A 21,614-nucleotide genomic window follows, 5' to 3' on the forward strand; every position below is an offset into this window, starting at 1 on the left:
CTAAACAAATTGATTGAATAAAATTATTAAATCATAAGTCTCTTTTTATGTTAGGTCAAAACTAAGGTCCCTATCAACGATCTATTACCATTATTATAGAATTTCGTTTTCCTGGAAAGAGCTATGTTTAAAGATTAAAATCAATCAAAGATACCCTCCAAATTAACCCCTAAAAGAGAAGAAAAACAGGAATAATACTGATTAACGGTACATGTTAATGATAAATGACGGTAATAATAATGAGTTTTGGTTAAGTATAATGATAAAACATAGTGGGAAAATGTTAACCCTCGATGCCATACCTAAGGTGTTAATAAACGTTATGATATCGTGACAATGAATGCACTTATTTCAATGTACAATTATGGTTAAATTAAAATTAAAAATATTGTTTATCTAGAAAATTGACATAATGATCTGAACCCACTAAATTATATTTCTAACTTCATGCAATACTTGCAAGATCGAACGATGGAATTGCATGTATGACTAAGAGCATTAAAGTGAGACTACTATATTATCTAATAATAAAATTTGGGTTTTTTTTTTGTCATAAACAACCTAATACAACCTAAAATTTGTGAGAAACTACCTAATAAAAAAAATGTTGTAAGAAACTACTTTATAAAAGGTAAATTGTTGTACATAATGTACTACCTTTGGCCGAATTTCCACCGTTAATCTAATTTTAAGGCGTTGACTTAGCTCAAAACACTCCCGAAACCACCACAAAGGTTGCTTTTCAAGGTGGTAAGGTTTTTGAGGGTGGTTAGAAGATATTCCGAGTAGGTGAGGGTAGTTTAATTTTGTGATCAGGGATGTTGATTTTTGGGGTTAGAGCGAGGTGTTGGTTTTGGGATTGGAGGGTGGTTTGGCCTTGGAGAAGACAGTTCCAAGTAGGTTGTGTTTGTTTTGGGGTGAAAGCGGTGGTTTGGGGGTATTTTGAGGTGGGTCAATGGTGGATTTCCGGCGGAGGTAGTATTTTACAACAATTTAACATTTTATTAGGTAGTTTCTTACAACATTTTACCTTTTATTAGGTAGTTTTCTACAACATTTTTTCTATCAGGTAGTTTCTTACAAATCTGGGCTATACTAGATATTTTTTGACAAAAAGGCCTAAAATTTGATAAAGACCTACAATAATTTAAAACGATGTAAATTAAGTCGTTGTATGTATCATCACTATGGTAGTAAAAATAAATACTCCATAAATTATATAGCTCATTGATATGAGCAACTAGGGACAGTTGTAAATAGAATCTCTACAAATAAAAATCTTGCTTAGCTTTATGCAATGCCCCCCAAGAAAAAACAAATAAAAGTCAAGTAGTGATTTGAAGTCGCAAATTGTTTACATATAGTTCAAAATATATTAATTCATATAGATGCATTGCACTTCAAGATAAAATATAATTAGATGTAGTATCTTCTGTAACTTAATTATAATATACTTTTATTATGTGATGATTAGGGTTACTATTGAAGACTATAAATATAGACACAAAAAGAGAAGACTTTTCATAAGAATGAGAAAGATTATCACTTCAAAAGATATGAAAAGAAAGAGAGAAATTATGGCAAAAGAAACTGAGATTAAGTCTTTTATTCAAGAGCTTTCTTTGCTCACAAAAATTATCAACAATGATAATAATATCGATTGTTCGAACTCTTCATCTGTTGATCATGCTGCTGTTTCCGAAGAACAACAACAACGTCGTGTTATTTCCTACATACCCACGAGCTCGTTTCTATCTCTTTGTACCTTAATCGTTCAAGTTCTAGGTAATTTCTCTCGTTTTTTATCTTTTATATCGCTTTCAGTCTTTAGATAAAATCACTCTATATCCACGCACTAACCAGAACCTACTAGACTCTCGACTAATCCAAGTTCAAGTCGGGTTGATGATGTACTAGTAGTTGTTTGTGTGATACTTTTTTAAACAAAATTTAGAAAACGTATTATTGAACGTAATCTTTTCGTGATTTGTTATTGAACATTTTGTTGATCATTATTACATGAATCATGCAAGTAGTAGTTGTCGTTTTACATTAATACTTAATTATTGACTAATTGTTTCCTATTTGGTATCGATCCAGATATTCTTAAGATTTTTTCTTTATTTGGATAGATCTGAAATTTCCATTATAGTGTCCATCAATAAGTTCTTTTAAGCATTGATATATGATTGACTAAATATTTGTAGAATGTCAATGATTTTTTGTTGGAAAATAATTTTGTTTTAATTAATATTATTAAAAAAGTTGAATTGACAAAGTTTTGTTGGGGGATGATGTCGCAATAATTTATGGTTAGATTGGATGACATTTTTCATGTTTTAGAGTGATTTATTCTTATTTATTAGGTGGGAATTTTTTTCAAATTATTATCTTACATTTAATTACTGTGACATTAAATCAACTAAAGCTATCAAAATAGGATTTTTTTTTTATATATATATATAAAAAAAATTACGGGTAACAATTCCTGTAGTCTAATAATTTATGCTGTTTATATTAGTAGAACAAACATTTTTATTTTCCTTAAACTTTTCAACAACCTAATTTGTTAGTGTTATCAAAGGATTGTACATATAAATACTTACAACAAACTATACAAGCGGACCATGTTGAGAAAGAAATAATTAATTGAAAAATAGGACATTAATGAAGGATAATCTTTCTTTTTAATACTAAAATAGTTTGTAACATAGGGAAAATTGTTTCATTCAAGTCTTTCTTAAGCTAAATGTCGTATATTTATGTAATTATGTGTAGTTTTGAACGTATCATATATTAGTATGGAATATAGTTTATCATGTTGTATAACATTTGTGGGTATTTTACCTAGAAAATATTATATCACATTGGTTTTTCATGCATATATATTGTACGTATCGCTTCCATTTTGTGTAAATTTTTACAATTTTTCTGTGATAAATAAATATCTATAATCATATGGAAGGACTTGTATTACATGTATATAGTACATAGTTCCAATCTATCTACGTTTTATTTAAATTTGATTATCATTTTCCGTCATTTATCATTGTGAAAATTAAAAAAGAAAATCAACCGTAGTCTGATATTTTTATTATCACAATATATGTGGAGTTAATATTGTGTGTATAATCAATTTCTATGCAGATAAGATTGGGCCGACGATGGTTGTGCTGAAACAAGACATTTCTAAGAACATTCAGGTAATTAATTACTACTCCATTATTAGCTAAAATAATTTTCTTGGTTTAATTTAATAAAGTTTTATATCTTGTGCAAAGACTGTTCTTTTAAAGTTCATAGAATCAAGATAAGACCCAAGAACAATAGAATTAAAACAAGGAATTCCTTAAAACAATTTTGACAAGCGGAATTTATACAAATTTGTATATAAATCTGTAAGTAAAATTTCTTTATTATAGATTCATAGTAATCCTAGTTCATCCCCAAATCTTAAATTCTTCACAAATTCTTGTACCTTTTATTTATGCATTACCATTTGATCGATATTGTTGGGATGTAGGGGTAATATAAGGGACATTAAAAAAATAAAATAAAATAAAATAAAATAAAGCTGAGTTTGAAGATGAGATCGATTGTTGTAATTCATTCTCATCATTACAACTTATATGATAGGTTACAAAATAGATCGTACATAAAAGTTTACCAACTTACCCATGTAAAATAATTTTAAACTTAAAATTAGAGATCACAATGTAAGAATCGCTAAGCTCGCCTAATTTGGAGTCATGAGAATCCTCAAAGTGATAAGATACTATAAGCCACACCGTAACAAAGACATGCTCCCGCAGTTGGAGCATATATCCTCATGTGCATGGAATGGATCGGATGATGTGATAAATGCCCAAGATACTAGGAAACCAGTTTACACATGTCAACATGTGAATGACTTAATACGTGTCGCCTAGACACAAGCTTAAATCATATACTAACTGTGTTATATAGCTATAAGGCCTATAACATATCAATATTACTAGAACCAATACTCATATGCTACAAAACAAGTATCACTATTCATTTTTTTACATAAAATCTACAGTAATTTAGTCATTCGATACCTATTATGCATAAAATAGATACGTACTTTGTTATATGAAATAATATACTAGTAATTTTTAATTCAAAAAAAATTAAAAATTAAATAACATAGTAATTTTTACGTTTTTATCTACTTGTATATATCATGCATAAACCCTTATTACACATTATTTTAAGGAAAATAATATAGATAAAATAATTTTTAAAAATATTGGTAATGATGTGATAAGTTTGTCTTCTTATCTGTGTTCAATTAGTTCTAATTAATCTGTTCATTTACCTTTTTAATATTTTTCTTAAAGTAGAGCTAATAACAGGCTATAATTCATATAGTAGTACAACATAAACGATAAGATCAAGAAGACAAAGTATCATTATAACATGTTTAATAATTCTTTGGAATCCACTAAACTTTTTTGGTCATAGAATTACAAGATAATATAGTTAGTTGGTGAAAATGACTTTAAGAAAATATCATATCTTTCATCATTTCTAAAATTTGATCATTTGAGTATGGATCAAAGTTAACCTAATAAGATTGTAAAACTAGCCATAGATTCATTATTTCTTTTATTTAAACTTAAAATCATACATGACATTTTTTTGGAGAAGATTTCAATGAGTTAGATTAATCTACATCCAGCTTATTTTTGAGGGTTAAGGCATGCGATTAATATTAATCAAAATTATTAATTACTCATCTACAGTAATTTGTTGACTAATACTGTATGACCATGTGAACAAGAGATATATAATTGTCATTAATTATTTATAGATCGAGTTTAAGTAACATTTCTAACATGATGAAAAGAAGCTATTTCCTCTCATAATTCTTGGGAATTAGATTTAGACTTTAATGCATGTTTAGATTGGTAAAGAAAATTAAAAGTTACCTGGGCTAGAACCCTAGCTAGTTACGAATCAACTCGACATGTGTTAGCAAGGTAGACCTTTTAGGAGGAGGAGTCCAAATTTTAAACGATTAGATTGCGCAAAATGGGTGGTAAAATTAGTACTAAGGATTTTGACCTTTTTTTTTTTTTATCAATTTAGGTGTTATAATATGATAATAATTTTTGAAGGGAAAAAATTGAATAAGTTTAATGTTCTTTTCAAACTACATACATGTCTAACAATTACAAGCATTTTATTTCTATGACGATTAAACATGTTATATACTTATATGTTAGACTTTCTCTCGTATATACTACGTAAGTAGTGATTATTGATTCGTAGTTAATATATTTAAATCATCTTATATATGTCATTCATGATGATCAATGACAACAGAGATTGGAGATGCTTTGTGATTCTGACCAGGCAACATATTCGAATTTGATAGAGATATTAAACAAAGAAGCAGTTGAACGAAATGCCAAAAAGAGTAATAGTTGTAGCAAAGCTTTGCTTTGGCTCACCAGGTATTTTATTACTACTCAATATCCCATACATCATCATATAAGACATAATATTACACTATATCGTATTGTAAGATATTCGACCAATTACAAAAAATATATCTTAAAGACATAAACTTAGGAAAAGAATATTCTGCGTACATTTTCAATCACTTAAAGCTGAAGCCTTGATTACATCATTATTTTTGCCCTTTGTAATCACAGTCTTATAAAAAACAATATGTTGTCATAATAGTTTGCTAATATATATGAGCGTTACATAAGTTAAACATGTGTGTTTAAATGCACTAATGCAAACTAATTGTATGACCCATTCATCCCATACATAGCTTATTTAATTAATTATTGTGTAATTAAAGTATTCTTGAAGATTCCTATTGTTTTGATGGATGACGATCAAACAGTAGAATTCCTTCATTACTTAAAACATCACACAGTACAAATCATTTAATTAATAAATACTCCGTAATTTAATTAGTACAAGTTGTTTGATCAATTCATATAATCAAACAAAATATATAGATTTAAGCAATTTTATCTTACATATTTATATCAAATTACAATTATTTGCATTATAATATAATTTGCCCTATTAATCCTTTCTATTCACACACAATTACATGGTTTTTATATTACTTATTTTTGCTTGAACTTATAGAGATAGCTAATTTATTTTTATATACTACATACAAATTAAAGAAACTAATTAATATTGTAATGATATGATTAATTTAATTAGGTCCTTGGACTTCATGGGCTCACTACTTCAACATATTGCAATCGAACCAAGGGAAAATATGGAACATATTGTTGGAAATTCTTATGAGATGACCTTGAAACCTTGGCATGGATGGATTTCAGCAACTGCTTATAAAGTAATTCCTTCTTTAACTTACTAATAATTATCTAAGGTCTCATCAACGATCTCTTTATTTTGTTACCATTTAGCAAATCTTTTTTTGTTACTCATACGTAGCTTACCAAATAAAAACTACTATTTGCGTTACTTTTTAGTTGCAACAAAGAAATTCTTTTATGTCTCACAAATACATATGATATGGTGGGTGATACAGGTAGCTTTGAAACTTCTACCTGATACAAATACATTTATAAGCCTACTTATGGCCAAAGGTGAAAACTTTGACACTCTTAGAGATGAAATCCAAGCTTTAGTTTCATTACTCGTTCCTCTCCTACAACAACTCCATTCCACTCTTGTAAGTTCTCACTCTAATTAATTCTACACCTCTATATACGTAAAATAATCTTTCGTTTCAAATTTATTGTTCAAATGTACAGTGTAATTTGAACTACTCCCTCCATCCCTAAATTACATTCCTCTTTCTATTTTGGGTATTTCAAAATTACATTCCACCTTTCTTTTTTACTAAGTTTTTTTTTTTTTCTAAATATCCCAAATACACTCTCTTTTTCTGTTTCTAATGTATAATTAATGTAAATGTACTTTTTCAGCCTTTAATTTTTCAAAATCCTTGTACCAAATTACAATAAATATGATTGGTTAAAAATTTTCAATTAGGAGGAGGTATTGGTCCTTTTTTTTTTTGCAAAGGATTGATGACATGTCATGAGTAATTACTAATCTATCTTTGTTTTACTCAAAAACATTATTTAATGTTTTGTACTTCCCATTGCATTATCTAATTATTGATATTTGTCTTATTCTTTCTTCCTTAATTCCCGTGTAAATTTCCAAACAGGAATGTAATTTAGGGACAGAGGGAGTACTGATATGACATTTAAGTTCATGAGGATAAATTAAACATAGTACAATTGATTGATCATATTCTTAACATCTTTCTAATTTTATGCATGCTTCATCCAGGACTTATATGGACTAGACAGGCTAAAGTCTACCTAAGGAAATTTATCGATCGATTCGACAAGCAAATTAAAGTAGTAGAATTTACGTACTCATGTACATATTTACCAAAGTTGTTTAGAGATCTTTTCTACATCCTAATATCCTGAGATGTATCTTTCAATTCGTTAGTTGTTAGAAATAGTGTGTGTTTTGAGAGGTTATGTAGGTCGGTACGATTCTACATTTTATTTGTGTAGATCGTACTCCATGTTAGGGAAAATTCAAGTTCTTTTTTTTGGTTTTAAAGTTGTCATTGTTAATGTTTATCTCATATATGATATATATACCACATGTTAATGGGGTTTTTGAATCCTACAATGTGTGGGATTTTTGTTTTTGTTTGATGAGATGTATGTCTTATGAAACTACGAGTATAAAATCTATGTGACCTTTGTATGTTGTTTCTAGATTGTTGTATATAAATATATTGTGGTTGTCTATCTTGTCACTTTTCGAGACAAACTTTTAGAGACGGCCAAATTAGTTCTAATGAGTTTCAAACTTTCGGGTCCCAAGTTATTGTGAATGCTTGGGTCAAACAACTGTATTTTTGGATTGATCACTTGAAAAACTAATGTTTTATTTTGTCAAATCTCTCTATCCAGATAGAGTTGGGTCAAGTTAGGCCCAAGACCATTGTAAATAATAAATGAAGTTATTGGGCAACAATTCAACAAACTTACCCACATAAATTAAATTAGGGCTGATAAGACCACAATTACTAAAAATAGAGTCCGACATTGTTGAATCTTGAAAATAAATTCGACATCAAACTTGTCCTTGCAGAATTCATAAAAATAACGTCGGATAAGGTATTTTGCTTATCCAATTTTACAATTATCAAATAGTTATTGGTAAAACATTTCTCTCTCGTATCAACAACAAAATAGTAAAGGCCTGTTCTCATACGTTTATTTTCAGTTCAACTTCTTATTTCCTTCACTTATAAAATATTCATTTCAGTTCAGTTTATGTAAACAGCCGAATTCAACAGGCCCTAAAAAAAGTTAATTTTTGAAATAAGAGAAATAATTGGAGAATTGAGAAATAAGAGAATCAGATAAAATGGTCAATCACCACATTTGCATCATTAGATGCATGTAAGACTGGGGCGACATTCAAATATCATCATTTCATTCATTTGAATAGTAATACTGATTATCATTAATGTTCATTTAAACAATACTCTTTATTTGTTGATTAAACTACACTATTAATTTTAAATTTAAGAAAAATAGATTTAAAAATGATAGAAATTTGTGAAAAAGAGCTCAGAGATAAAATGGGTAATAGAGAGTTATCAGCACGGGTAATCAGAGTGGTGCATGACAATCTTAATTCTCATCACAGCTCGAGAAACTCATGAAGATGTTAATCTTTTTAATTACATTGTAATTTTCCAAGATATTAGAGCTTCCATTTAATGGCAATTTATAGCTTGCTCCTGGAGTACCATGCAGGCATGCACACATATGTTTTTTTTTTTTTTTTTTTAAATACATACATGTTATTTCGCCATTTTTTTCATTCATCTTATTCCGGCAACCACTCTCTCAAATGGGCCGAAATGAATAGTCCAAGTTCAACACTGGGCCGATAATTCAACAACTGGGCCAAATAATCCAAGTTCATAAAATTCTTAACTGGGCCGAATTGAATATAGAACACTTCTTATTTTACACCATCTCAAATCACACATTATCAACCAGAAATTCACAAAAAAAAAAAAAAAAAAAAAAAGATTATTAACGTGGTTTGAGGTCGGGTTTATGTAATGTAAACGGATAAATTTTTTATTATAATTTTTACAAATGATTCTTAAAGAAAACAGAGGAAGTATTTGAGAAAAAACAAAAGAGGATTAAAAAGTAAAATAATCAGATAAAAGGTCAATCACCACAAATAGCATCTATAAGATGCCTGTAAGACTGGGGCGACATACAAATATCATCATTTTCATTAATTTTCAACTAATTAAAACTCCTTAATTATTAAATACTAATCTTAAATTAAAATTAAGACTCAGTAATTAAAAAGAAAATGGATTTTAAAAAAAGGAAAAAGGAAGCCATCAGAGACCAAAAATTTATCCACAAAAGCTGAATGCTTAATACGGTCCGCATCATGGTTCGATCCTTAGGATCGCATCATTTGAACTCCCATCAATATTAATAATAATATTAATTTCAAAATAAATCCAATAATTTAAAAAAAAAAATAAAAAAAAATTGAAGAAGATGAAAGAAAAAGAGCTCAGAAAAAAATGGGTAATAGAAAGTTATCAGCACGGATAATCAGAGTGGTGCATGACAATCTTAATTCTCATCATAGCTCCAGAATTTATTCAATCAAATTTCATCAAAAATGAAATATACTCGTAGAAATGAAGGAGGAAGAGAGAGAAAGTGATTTGTGAGGAAGAGAGAGAAGGGTGATTGGATTATAAATGGGGATGATCTTTTCATCTTTAAACCCTAATTTTTTCTGCCGTTCGATTTCCAAGGTTTTAGACCCTCTATTTTGGGCCTATTTTTCTTTTTTAACCGAAGATTGTTGTACAGCCCAGTAATATGGACACTACCTTTTTTTTTTTCTTTTTTTTTTTGTAAGGAGATGCAATTATGCGATGACATTGACAAGTACTCCCTCCGTTATTCCATATTCTATATACTCTCTCCGTTACGAATTACTCGCAACAATTACTATAAATAGTCGTTAGACATTACTTGCAACAAAATATTTTCTTTCCTTTTTTAGTACTCCCTCCGTTCTTGAAAGAACGACCCATTTGGGTTGATTTCGCGGGTATTAAAAAAGTTAAATAAAAAGAAGTAAAAGTATATTGGAAAGATAAATTTACATGGGGTTTGTAAAAAATTAGAGAGAGAAAGTAATAAAAAGTACGTAGAGAAACAAAATTTTATATGGGAAAGCTAATTTTGCACAAATATTATTGCAAATTGGTGGGGATTTTAATGCAAATGGGTCATTCTTTTTAGGAATAAAATTAGGCCAAATGGGTCGTTCTTTCAAGGAAGGATGTAGTAAGTTTTTAGGGTTATTTACCCTTATTATTTTTTATTTTTTTTTAAAGTTTGTTTATTTTTTTAAAACTACATCACTTACCTTCTACTCTAACCATTCCCACCAAAAATTAACCCCAATCCTTCTTAAATCATCAAACTCCATTCATCTCCCCAACTACCAAATTCAATGTTCTTCATTCAATTCTCCTTGAAGATGCTACCCAGAATTCATTTCTTCTGGAGAATTCTCCAGGCGCTCTTCATAAACCCTAGATCTCCTCCTTCATTTTGCTTTCTCTCTCCTCTTCGTTCTTTGTTCTCTCTCTTCCATTTTGTCTTTGATACTTTAATTTCAATTCCTTGCAATTTTCTGGAAAAATGAGTCCAAAAAAAAAACAAAAAAGAGTCTCTTAAACCATCTAAGAAGGACAATCAGTCCACTATGTACATTGCTAAACGTGGATCTGGAGTGATGAAACCTGTTTGAAGGTGCTCTACTTCGTTTTCGAGGTACTCTGGTGGTAAAATTGAGGCTACGGTGTACTTATCTTCTAGCGATGAAGAGGATAAAGTTGTTGTTGCATATCCAGCCAAGGTGGTGCCTGTTGAGGCGGCGCTTGTGCTAGATCTGTCTGTTTCAACTACGGAAATTGTTGAAGGGGAGGTCAGGGTTAAGGAGTCCCCTAAAAATACTACCTTGGAGAAGGAGGAGACGCCTAAGAAAGCTTCCGCCAAGGAAGGGTCTCCTAGGGGGCAGAAACGCCTTAGATCTGTGTGGTTGGACGACTACATGCAGTGATTGGGATCCTTGTTACCTAGCCTATCTGAGGGACAAATACCCTCATGACTTCCCCCCTGATCTCTGATCTTGCAGCGTAACTATGACTAAACCCTAATTCATTTTCTTTATGTGTTTTTGGCTACAATTATTGCTTGTTCTCTTACATCCGAGTCCCTGATGTTTGAGTATGAATTTTATGGGTTAATCTGTTGTTGGTGGTTATCATGATGATTGATTTGGAACGAGTATTGAATACTCTTAATGTAATACCCCTCATGATTGCTTTAAAGGAGTTTGATATACTACTCATATCAACAAGATGCATCTTCCTTTTAGGGAGCTCATATGCTAAGAATACTCCATAGTTAAGCGTGCTTGGTTGGGAGTAGTCTTGGGATGAGTGACCTCCTGGGAAGTTTTCCTGGGGCGCGCATGAGTGAGGACAAAATGTGCCGAAAGGACTCGTGTTGGTTTGTGAGGACAGTTGTTGGCCCTTGATGCGCATTTCGTGGCAATAGGCCCCTCCCTAATTTGTTTGGGGTCGGGGTGTTACACTTAATGGTACTCTGAATGGTTTGAGTATGAATATTGTGGGTTAATTTGTTGTTGAATAGTAATCACGCTGATTGTTTCTCTGAATGGTACTCTGAATGGTTAATTATGTATGTTGGCTTGTAGTTGATTGGACTATATACTTATGCATATTGGGAGTGTTGTACTGTATGGATGATGAGCATGATTCTGGTATTTAAGCCTTTGGAATACTCTTGTTGTTAGTGTGTCTGTGTTGCTGTCATTGAGTATCAAATGCTGGTTTTGTATCTGTTGCAATCTGTCCTAATTGATTCATGTGGCCCTGATGAATTGACTACCAATTGTTGCTTGTGTGTGTGATGCATTCAGTCCCACTTGTTGATTGTATATTAGAGGCATTGAGTCCCAATTGTTGATTGTCAAATCTAAAATACGGAGTATTTAAAAGAATTGCTTGAAGTTTAAAAGCATAGAAAGTGTTATTTAGCTTCAACAATTAAGGCCATAGGAGTTTATTTTAATTATTAGTATAATTTTAAAGATCATATTAAAATATTATCTTTGCAAGTTAGGATTAGTTTAATACTTTAATTTGTAGGAAGTATAAAACAATTTGAACTGAAAATTTATAACTAAAGTTGATCACTTTTATAGTGGTTAAAGTAAGGTTTGGTGATGCGGTAAGCCGGTCAAACTCCATTAGGGGTTCGAACCCAAGTGCGTGCTTCATTTTTCCATTGTCTTTTTTCCTTTCTAAGCAATTTAACCTACCCTTACTCTCTTAGATATAAGAAAAGCATTAATAAGCCTAAAAGTAATTTGAATTTCTCCATTACTTTTATCAATAAAGAATTTTTTTTTTCATTTTCACAAACTATTTACGATGTATATATGGAGTATTTTACTAACTATAATGATAAATTAGATTTGAATTTTCATGTAAAAAAAAGGTACAAAATTACTAGTATTAATTTTTAAAAGATAAAATAATTTGATACTTCATACCATTACAAGTATGAAATATTAGAATTATATCGATGATAAAACTCTATACAACAATATAATCTTAAAAAATCTATCCAAAATTTGCTTATTTATCAACATAATACTTGGAGAAAAACTGAAATGTCAAGTATGGTCTGACTGCGAAACCGAATTTATTTATTAATGAATAACATGAATTTTCATTTAAATTTCTTACATTTTTGTAAAAGCGTTTAATTATGACAAATAACTTTTGACATCAATATACGTATAATTTACAAAGTTTTTTTTTTTTTTTTTTTTTTTTTTTTTTTTTTTTTTTTTTTTTTTTTTTTTTTTTTGTGGAAAAACAATTCAAATCATTTTATTTCAATTGAAAACATTTTTTTTTGTTGTTGAATTAATATTGTAATTTATAATTAGGTTAAGTAAAACCGTGCATTGCACAGAACTTAAGCTAGTTGACAATAAAAGCCAAAGAGTAAAGAATAAACACAAGCGGATGATTTTAACTTTAAGTCATACATTCTTGCAACATTGAGTATTGATTGACAAGTAATGGATACACGTGACATGATGACAAGTGTTTTGGGTGTTTTTGTCTCTCGGGAGAGTTACAACACGAAGACTGGTTCGGGGTGAGCTGTACCTGCAAAACAAACGGAGACACCAGATGGGTGGTGCTCCGCCTCCGACGCACAAGTTAGAAACTTGAAGGGAGAAAAAGGTGCGGAAATTTAGGTAGGGATCTGCTCGGATTCCAAGCTCAGGATGTCTCTATCAAAGAGTAAATGTGTAATAAATGATTAAACGTGCCCTCAAAATGAGGGACATCTCCCTATTTATAGGGTCTTTGGAAATTGTGCCCCTGATTAGATCACTGAACCCTAATCATTGGTGGGCTGAGCGTTTTGCGGCGTTCTCGGGATTTGGGCCTGAAGGCCGCCATTTTTCCCTTTATTTATGGAGTGACACGTGTCAAGCAGGGATTGGTCCACTCTAGACCATTCTGAGGCTGACACGTGTCATCCTCTGATTGGGCCACGTGGCAGGGTAAAATTACCCTAAACATTTGCCCCTCACAGATGTGACGTGGCACGCCACGTGGCATCTGTGACACATGTCACGCTCCGGTTGGCGGTAATTTAACCGTTAAAGAGTAACCGTTCACCTTCCGAGTAAATTACGGACATGCCCGCGTATTTACTCTCTATATATAACCGTTTTACCCTCATGATTTTGTACGTTTACAAAAACTTTCTAGAGAGAGAACTTTGAGAGAGCAGAAGGCATCCGTTTGAGTCAGGCGCAAGCAAGAAAGTTTGTTCTCCATCAACCCAGCCGGATCCGCCTTCCTTCAGATATCACATCCAAAGGTACCGTCTCTGTCTCTCTCAGCTCTTTTTCTTTTTTCACCGCTTGTACATATTTCTTGCAATAAATGGATGCATCACCAACACACACTGCACAGCCTAGGTTAGAGTCCAGCCGGTCACCAGGGACGGCTGAGTCTAGGACTGGGAGTGCCGTCTCGGGGTGTTCGGACCACCCTTTGCCTTGGATTCCGACCAGTTATGTGTCTGTGCAGGACACCATGGCTCGGACAATGCAGACGGCAACTGATCCAAATTACAAAAGCAAAGGCTCAGGCGGCCAAACGCCTGAGGGAGAAACGTCTGGTCAGGGAGGCCAGACGGCTCTGGAGAGATCCCCTCCGCGCGCCCCTTCAACTCCTGCTGATTCCTTCTTGGAGGAATGCGACCAAGGCGGCGACGAGGCCGCCTCTGCCCCCTTGAATCAAAGTGAGGAGGAGACGGAGAGCGACAGCTCTGCCTCTACCTCTGAGAGCAGTGATGACTTACCCCAGCTTCCGGATAGCGAGGAGGAAGAAAGGAAAAAGTGGAACGAGAAGGATGATCCCTTCAACATCCACATCTCCTCCAAAGACCGGATCCAAATGGAGGAGAACTTGAAGAATTTTACCCAAATACATCCGCTAGGAGACGGGTATAGAATACGGGTGCCGCCTGAGAATGGCACCATCGCCTGGGAGAACGATGAACAGAACGCCAACAGCTATTTTGGCTGTTATGAGACGGCGTTCAAGGCTGGTCTCCGCTTTCCCCTTCACCAGGCGGTGAAGGCAATTTTGAGAGGCTACGGCCTCGGAATCTGGCAACTTACCCCCAACTCTTGGACAAACATTCTGGGGTATGTTGTCGCCTGCGAGTTTCAGGGGCTTAACCCCGGCTGAGAGGCTTTTGCTAGTATGCACTATCTTAGCAGAAGCCCAGGCGGCTGGAGGGCGTGGTACACTCTAACCACGCAGCCTCAGTATATGATGACCTTGGACAAGGTCTCCAAGTTCGATGGCTGGAAGCACAGGTTCTACCTGATGTCAGCCCCAACTAGACGGGAGAATTATGAATTCCGTCTGTACAATAAGAAGCCCGACTTGTTGGGCAGGAAGTGCGCTCTTCCCCGGATCCCAGAGGAAGATTTTGACAAGATAATTGAGGCAGACTTTTTCGGCCTCACAGACGCAACTCTATCAACCGGGGAAACAATAAAAGTCCCCAAGAACTGGATCCCCAAGAGCGCCTGGTTCAGGGATGAGTGTTTCCTAGCCGCCTGCGGGCTAGGGCACATGTTTACAAAACGTATGCGCCTGAGTTTATATCCGTCTGTAGTATTTTTCTATCGAAATTGATTTATGATATTGACCAATTTCTTTCTTTTTGCAGAAGAAGCATTAAACATGTTACAGTCGGAGAAAACTCCCAAGCGGTCTTCTGCAACCATCCGCAAAGATCTTGCGGAGAAAGTTGCGGCTGAGGTCAAGGCCAAGGTAACAAACGCCTGACCCTTTCATAAGTTGATCCTTTAAAATCATTTTCCCGGATGCTAATCTTAACTTTGGTTATTTTTGCAGGGAGGAGAGGTTGGAAAGTCGTTTGAGAAACAACTCAAACGGGCTAGGGAGGAGAACCCTGCCGTTCTCAACAAAATCAAAAAATCCACCTCTGCATCAACTCCTGGCGCCTCAGCCGGGCATCAGCAGATGCGGATAGCGCGGCGACTCGAGAAGGTAGGCGGCAGCCTGTGCCTTGATCTTGTCAACCCCTTATCAGCAGTCGCGAGGTTCACCACGCCTGCAAGCAGTTCCCGCTTGGCCGGTTCTGAAGGTAAGAACCCTTTTGAATCCCCGCTTGAGCTGGGGTGGCCTTTACGGGTGAAATCCCACTCCCAATAGACGTCATCCTCAGACGGTCGGCAACAAACAGGTGATGCCTTAGTTTCGCACTCATCATGAATTGATTGTGGTGCAGATCAATCTCCCCGCTGGCCAGACGTCCAGAAGCATGCCAAGGCCATGCTGGAAGCCGTCCGGAAGAGGGATAAGGACAATATCCCTGGGATAGAGACGTTCAATCTTGAACGCATTTTATCCCTTCTGGCTGAGGTAAGAAACTTGTCAATTCAATTTTATTTTTTCCAAGTGTTTTATCCCGCCTGCAATACTTATGCCGCCTGAATTTTTTGCAGGCCATGCTGCGGGTGGACGGGCTCAAACGTCCTTATTCCTGCAAACGGGAAGAGGTAAAAAGGGCCAAGAAGTCCGCCATAGACGCTGATAATATTGCTTTACACTCGACTATCGTAAATGAACTTGAAACTAAAGCAATAATTATGACACAGGCGTCTAGAATCCAGCAGCTGGAGTCAGATCTGAAGACGGCCAAGCAGCGGGCGACAGATGCTGAGACGGCTAAGAAGGAGGCGGAGGAGGCCCAAAATAAGGCGGACGAGAGCGCCAAAAAGGCTGGTGAGGCGCTCAAGAAGGCCCAGACGGACCTTGGCACACTTAAAGGTGTTTCCGAAGAGAACACCAAACTGAAGACCAAGGTTCAGAGGCTGGAGAAGGAGGCTGCTCAGGCTCATATAAACTTTGCAGCAACCTTGGAGGCGGAGCAAAACTGCCTTGTTGCTGAGAGTAACGCTGACAATGACGCCCGTATGAAGATTGCCTGGGCTGCCTTGTACCCAGACGCGGATTACAACATCTAGGCACTGGCGCACAGCTATGCCGAGTACGTGGTGTACTTGAGAGAACAAGGTGAGCCAGAGCCTGCTTCTTTCGAAGCCTGGGTCAACTCCAACAACGAGTCGTCCGCGCCTGAGCTACCTGGTCCTGGTGAAGCACAGGAGATACCCTCAGATGATGAGGAGAAGGAGGAAGACCAGGAGGCACCGTCTGCAGGCCAGAAGTGACCCATTCAGCGGAAGTATGCCAATCTCTGCTTTTTTATTTTTTCTTTTATTCCGCGGCAGTATGCCAAAACTTGCTTTTTCCGGCCTGCGTGCCGAGTATCCTTGTATTTACCGACTAAGGAGCCGGGTTAATTAACAATTTCTTTCTCCTGGACGGGGTCCGGTTAACATTTGATCCATTACAACCGTTTGGTTGGGTGGACTTTTATGAAATGCACCGACTGAGTCGGTTTTGATCATTTTGCATTTGAATTTTTATTTTGTGCAAATTTTAATTTTTCATTTTTGCCTAACTTATCAAAAGCATGCGGCGATTTTTTGCCTAACTAGTTAATAGTCTGGCTGTCCTTGCCCCTGGACGGCTGTGTAATTGGTTTCAAGTGGAGTTGGTTGATTGACTTGAAAACGTCTGATGCTACAAAGAGCAAGATATGTTTGTAAGTCAATCAATCACAGTAGTGATTGCCCCAAACCAAGTGCACAGCCGTACACCAACAGGCGTTTTAGTCACTACACAGACAGCGTTTGTCCGTCTTGGTAGAGATTTCATAGCCATTGAACAACTCTTTTGCCCCAATTGGGGTGGGAAGTGCAATTTCGGAATATATAACCTAAGTGAGAACTTCATCCGGTGACCGACTGATGCCTATGGGCATCCGGTATTTGGAAACTTATTCGTTCTTCATAGTTTATTTCGGTCAGACGGCTATGAGTTGACCAATTAGGTCGTTCAATTTTTGCCGTCTGCATGGGTACGTAGAACCGACAAATAGTCTGAACTCTGCGACGATTGCACCCGGAGGGGTGTCGCCGGACGCCTTTGTCCATGTTGGGACAGACGATTTTATAAAATGAGCAACCATCCGGCCATTTTAGCCTCTGGTCTTGTTTGAGACCGGTTGTATAGCCACTAAACGTTTTTGTGCTTAGTTTTTAGTCGAAGTATTGAATTTACACTAAGTATCGAACTTAGTTGTTTAAACAAACGAGTCTGTTTGGGTATTACCCAGACGGACAGGCAATTATTTAATCTTACCAGGTATCAAACTTGGTTAGGTAAAAGAAAAATCCGTCTGAGTATTACCCAGGCGGATAATCAAACTTAGTTAAATGAACAAAGTATCAAACTTAAATAAACAAGAGATCCGAATATCCGAGTATTACCCAGGCGGTCAAACAAATGTAACCTTTACTAAGTATCGAACTTAGTTAGGTAAATGAAAAATCCGTCTGGGTATTACCCAGATGGGTAATCAAATAATAACTCAATTTTGCAAACAAAGTCCGAATCTTCATTAATTGACTCATTGTTTACAAAAAGTTTACATTCTCAGAAGTAGTACTTTTTTAGATTGTCTACATTCCAAGTTCTAGGCAGGCGCCTGCCGTCTGGAGTTTCCAGGCGGTAGGTGCCATCCCTTACTTCTTCATAGATCCGGTAGGGGCCTTCCCAATTTGGGGTTTGCTTCCCCAGCTCATTGGCCCTACCGGTTGCCTCCATTTTTCGTAACACTAAGTCGTCAACTTTCAAAGGATGCTTGTGTACTTTTTTGTTGTAGGCTCTAGTCATTCTCAGACGGTAAATCTCATGACGCAAGGCGGCATTGCCCCTGCGCTCCGGGAGTGAATCCAATGCCAGGCGCATTGCTTCCCAATTTGCCTCTTCATTATATAGCATGACTCTGAGAGTCGGCTCGTAATGTTCGATGGGCAAGACGGCTTCAGCACCGTAAACCATGAGAAATGGGGTTTCACCGGTTGCCCCTTTTGCTGTTGTCCGGATGGCCCATAGGACATGGATTAACTCTTCTGCCCATAGGCCACCGGCTCTTTCTATTTTCTTCTTAATGCCGTCTGAGATGAGCTTGTTGAAGGCTTCCACTTGGCCGTTTGCTTGGGGCCGGCCAACAGATGCAAAATAGCTTGAGATCCCCTGATCTCCCAACCAAATTTTTAGCTGAGGCGTCTCAAACTGAGGACCATTATCAAACACCATAGACATAGGTATCCCATACCGGGTGATAATGTTCTTCCAAATGAAGGAAATTACGTCTAAGGTCTTGATGTTTTTAACCGCCTCAGCCTCCACCCACTTGGTGAAATAATCCACAGCCACCAAGATGTAACGTTTTCCGCCTGGAGCAGGCGTGTAAGGACCTAGAATGTCCATGCCCCATTTTGCAAACGGGATTGGGCTGTGGATGGCCGTCAGATCAGTAGCCGGACGGTGAATGAGTTTGCTAAAGTTTTGGCACTTGTCACATTTCTTCACCAATTCCCTGGCGTCTGCCTCAAGAGTGGGCCAAAAATAATGTTGTCTGGCTCTGACGGCTAGGGACCTGCCGCCTATATGCGAGGCGCAGAATCCCGAGTGCAAGTCTTCGAGAACTTCTTTCCCCTTTTCTGGGGTGACACACTTCAACAAAGGCTTCAGAAACCCCGCCTTGAAGAGTTCTCCATTTTTCAACTCGAAGCTTGCAGCTCGCTTTTTCAGGACGGCTGCTTCCTGTGGCGAATCAGGAAGTGTACCGTCTGAAAGGTAGGCCCGGATGCCATCCATCCAGGTAGAGCTTCGGTCCTGAATTCCAATGGGATCCTTATAGATGCTTCTCTTTTCAAGAACTTCCCAAAAGACTGACCGAGGCGTATCATGGCAGGCGGAAGACGCCAGCTTTGACAATGCATCCGCCTGGTTGTTTTCCGACCTAGGCACTTGACTCAGACGGAATTCCTCAAGTGCCTTGGTCTCTTCTTTGACTGCCTGAAGATATTTAATCATAGCCGGATGAGTAGCCTCGTAGCTTCCCTCATACTGGCTAACGACCAATTGAGAATCAGAGTAGGCGTCAATTTTCATGGCCCCTGCCGTCCTACACATGCGAATGCCGGCTAGCAGGGCTTCATATTCCGCCTCATTGTTAGAGGCTTGAAATTTGAAGCGTAGTGCATACTCAAATCTGTCCCCTTCAGGAGACTCGTAAATTACGCCTGCACCACAGCCGTTCTTAGTAGAGCTCCCGTCTACATACACTTTCCAAACCTGATCAAGATTATCCGGAGCCACCGGACGGGTCATTTCAACAATGAAGTCGGCAAACGCCTGACCTTTCACTGCCTTTTTTGGTTCGTAAGTGATTTCAAGACTTTGCATTTCAATAGCCCATTTCAACATTCTCCCGGATGAGTCCAAGGTAGACATTGGCCGCTTGAGTGGCTGGTCGGTGTAAATCACCACCGAGTGTGCCAGAAAGTAGGGCTTCAATTTTTTGAAAGCCATATACAGAGCAAGGCCAAAATTTTCAACCATGGGATACCGGAGTTCAGCATTTTTAAGAACATGGCTAATGAAGTAAACTGGGAGCTGCACGCCATCTCGCTCAGCAAGGAGAACGGCACTGAGGGCATGATCTGAGATGACTAAGTACATGTACAACGTCTCCCTAGGTAAAGGACTGACCAACCTAGGTAGAGAATGTAAATGCTCTTTCAACCTCTGGAATGCCGCCTCAGCATCCTCCCCCCATTCAAATCTGGTTTTCTTCCTGATTGCTTGGAAAAAGTAGAGGCACTTGTCGCCTGACCGGCTGAGGAACCTCCCCAGGGCGGCCAGACAGCCGGTGAGTCTCTGCACTTCCTTGACAGAACGGGGTGACTTCATGTCTATCAACGCCTGTATCTTTTCAGGGTTAGCCTCTATCCCCCTTTGATCAATCAGGAATCCGAGAAACTTCCCAGACTCAACACCAAAGACGCATTTCTTAGGATTTAACATAACCCTATGCCGCCTGAGGGTGGTGAATGTTTCTCGGAGATCAGCAAGGTGATCCGTCTGTAGCTTGGATTTGACTATCATGTCATCAATGTACGCCTCCACATTCCTCCCAATCTGATTAATGAAGACCGTATTAATCATCCGTTGGAAAGTGGCAGGCGCATTTTTTAAGCCAAACGACATCACAGTATAATAGAATAACCCCTGATCAGTGACGAAGGCCGTCTTCTCTTGATCTTTCTTCCATAGGGGTATCTGATGGAAGCCGGAGTAGGCATCCATAAAGCTCATCAAGGCGTGACCGGCTGTAGAGTCGACCAGACTGTCGATCTTTGGAAGCGGGTAACTGTCCTTTGGAAACGCCTTGTTGAGGTCTGTGTAATCAACACACATGCGCCAGGTCCCATTCGGTTTTTTAACAAGGACCACATTGGCCACCCAGTCAGGAAAATTACAGGGCCGGATGAACCTGGCGTTTAACAGCTTTTTAACTTCGGCACCTGCCGCCTGACTTCTTTCCTTGCCGTGGTTTCTTTTCTTTTGCCGGATGGGATTCTTTTTGGGGTCCACGGCGAGTTTCTGGACAGCGAGATCCGGGCTGACGCCTGGCATATCTTCCACTTCAAAGGCAAAAATGTCTTTGAATTCCTTCAGCAGAAGGTGCAAGCTTGCACCCAAAGTAGCATGAGCAACCGTCCTAGAAATTCCTTTATTTTAAAATACCTGTTTTGCCCTGTATAAAACTTTAAATAGAAATATCTAAGACATTACCGCCACCGTGAAAACGGCTAAGGCAACTATCAAAGATACACAGCGGAAGACTTGAAAACCAAAACTATTTAAATAACCTAATTTAAAAACCAAACCAACGAAAATAAAGTTG

The 21,614-nt window shown here is 36.9% G+C and overlaps 1 protein-coding gene and 4 non-coding genes across 5 annotated transcripts; 1 reads left to right on the plus strand and 4 right to left on the minus strand.

The window, feature by feature from the left end:
- Positions 1–1,577: 1,577 nt before the first annotated feature.
- On the plus strand, positions 1,578–6,715 carry LOC145584206 (glycolipid transfer protein 3-like). The gene is made up of 5 exons (XM_081641105.1): positions 1,578–1,785; positions 3,148–3,203; positions 5,350–5,480; positions 6,217–6,352; positions 6,551–6,715. Exons 1-5 carry the CDS (start codon positions 1,578–1,580, stop codon positions 6,713–6,715), a joined length of 696 nt encoding a protein of 231 aa, XP_081497231.1.
- A 1,700-nt stretch (positions 6,716–8,415) lies between these two features.
- LOC145587169 (small nucleolar RNA U31b) lies at positions 8,416–8,497 on the minus strand. The gene has a single exon (XR_014101195.1). It is a non-coding gene; the product is annotated as a small nucleolar RNA U31b (small nucleolar RNA).
- A 132-nt stretch (positions 8,498–8,629) lies between these two features.
- LOC145587149 (small nucleolar RNA Z221/R21b) lies at positions 8,630–8,715 on the minus strand. The gene has a single exon (XR_014101176.1). It is a non-coding gene; the product is annotated as a small nucleolar RNA Z221/R21b (small nucleolar RNA).
- Positions 8,716–9,236: 521 nt separating this feature from the next.
- LOC145587171 (small nucleolar RNA U31b) lies at positions 9,237–9,320 on the minus strand. The gene has a single exon (XR_014101196.1). It is a non-coding gene; the product is annotated as a small nucleolar RNA U31b (small nucleolar RNA).
- A 291-nt stretch (positions 9,321–9,611) lies between these two features.
- On the minus strand, positions 9,612–9,696 carry LOC145587150 (small nucleolar RNA Z221/R21b). The gene has a single exon (XR_014101177.1). It is a non-coding gene; the product is annotated as a small nucleolar RNA Z221/R21b (small nucleolar RNA).
- Positions 9,697–21,614: the final 11,918 nt, after the last annotated feature.

Source organism: Chenopodium album, chromosome 16, assembly GCF_948465745.1.
Source record: "Chenopodium album chromosome 16, dcCheAlbu1.1, whole genome shotgun sequence".
In the NCBI taxonomy this organism is placed as follows: Eukaryota; Viridiplantae; Streptophyta; class Magnoliopsida; order Caryophyllales; family Amaranthaceae; genus Chenopodium; species Chenopodium album.

What these genes read in the sequence shown, in the direction of transcription:
- LOC145584206 (XM_081641105.1), top strand. Translation starts at nt 1,578, where the DNA reads ATGGCAAAAGAAACTGAGATTAAGTCTTTTATTCAAGAGCTTTCTTTG. An exon ending in CTTAATCGTTCAAGTTCTAG is followed by an intron (nt 1,786 to 3,147) that starts GTAATTTCTCTC and finishes ATTTCTATGCAG; the next exon opens with ATAAGATTGGGCCGACGATG. An exon ending in TTTCAGCAACTGCTTATAAA is followed by an intron (nt 6,353 to 6,550) that starts GTAATTCCTTCT and finishes TGGGTGATACAG; the next exon opens with GTAGCTTTGAAACTTCTACC.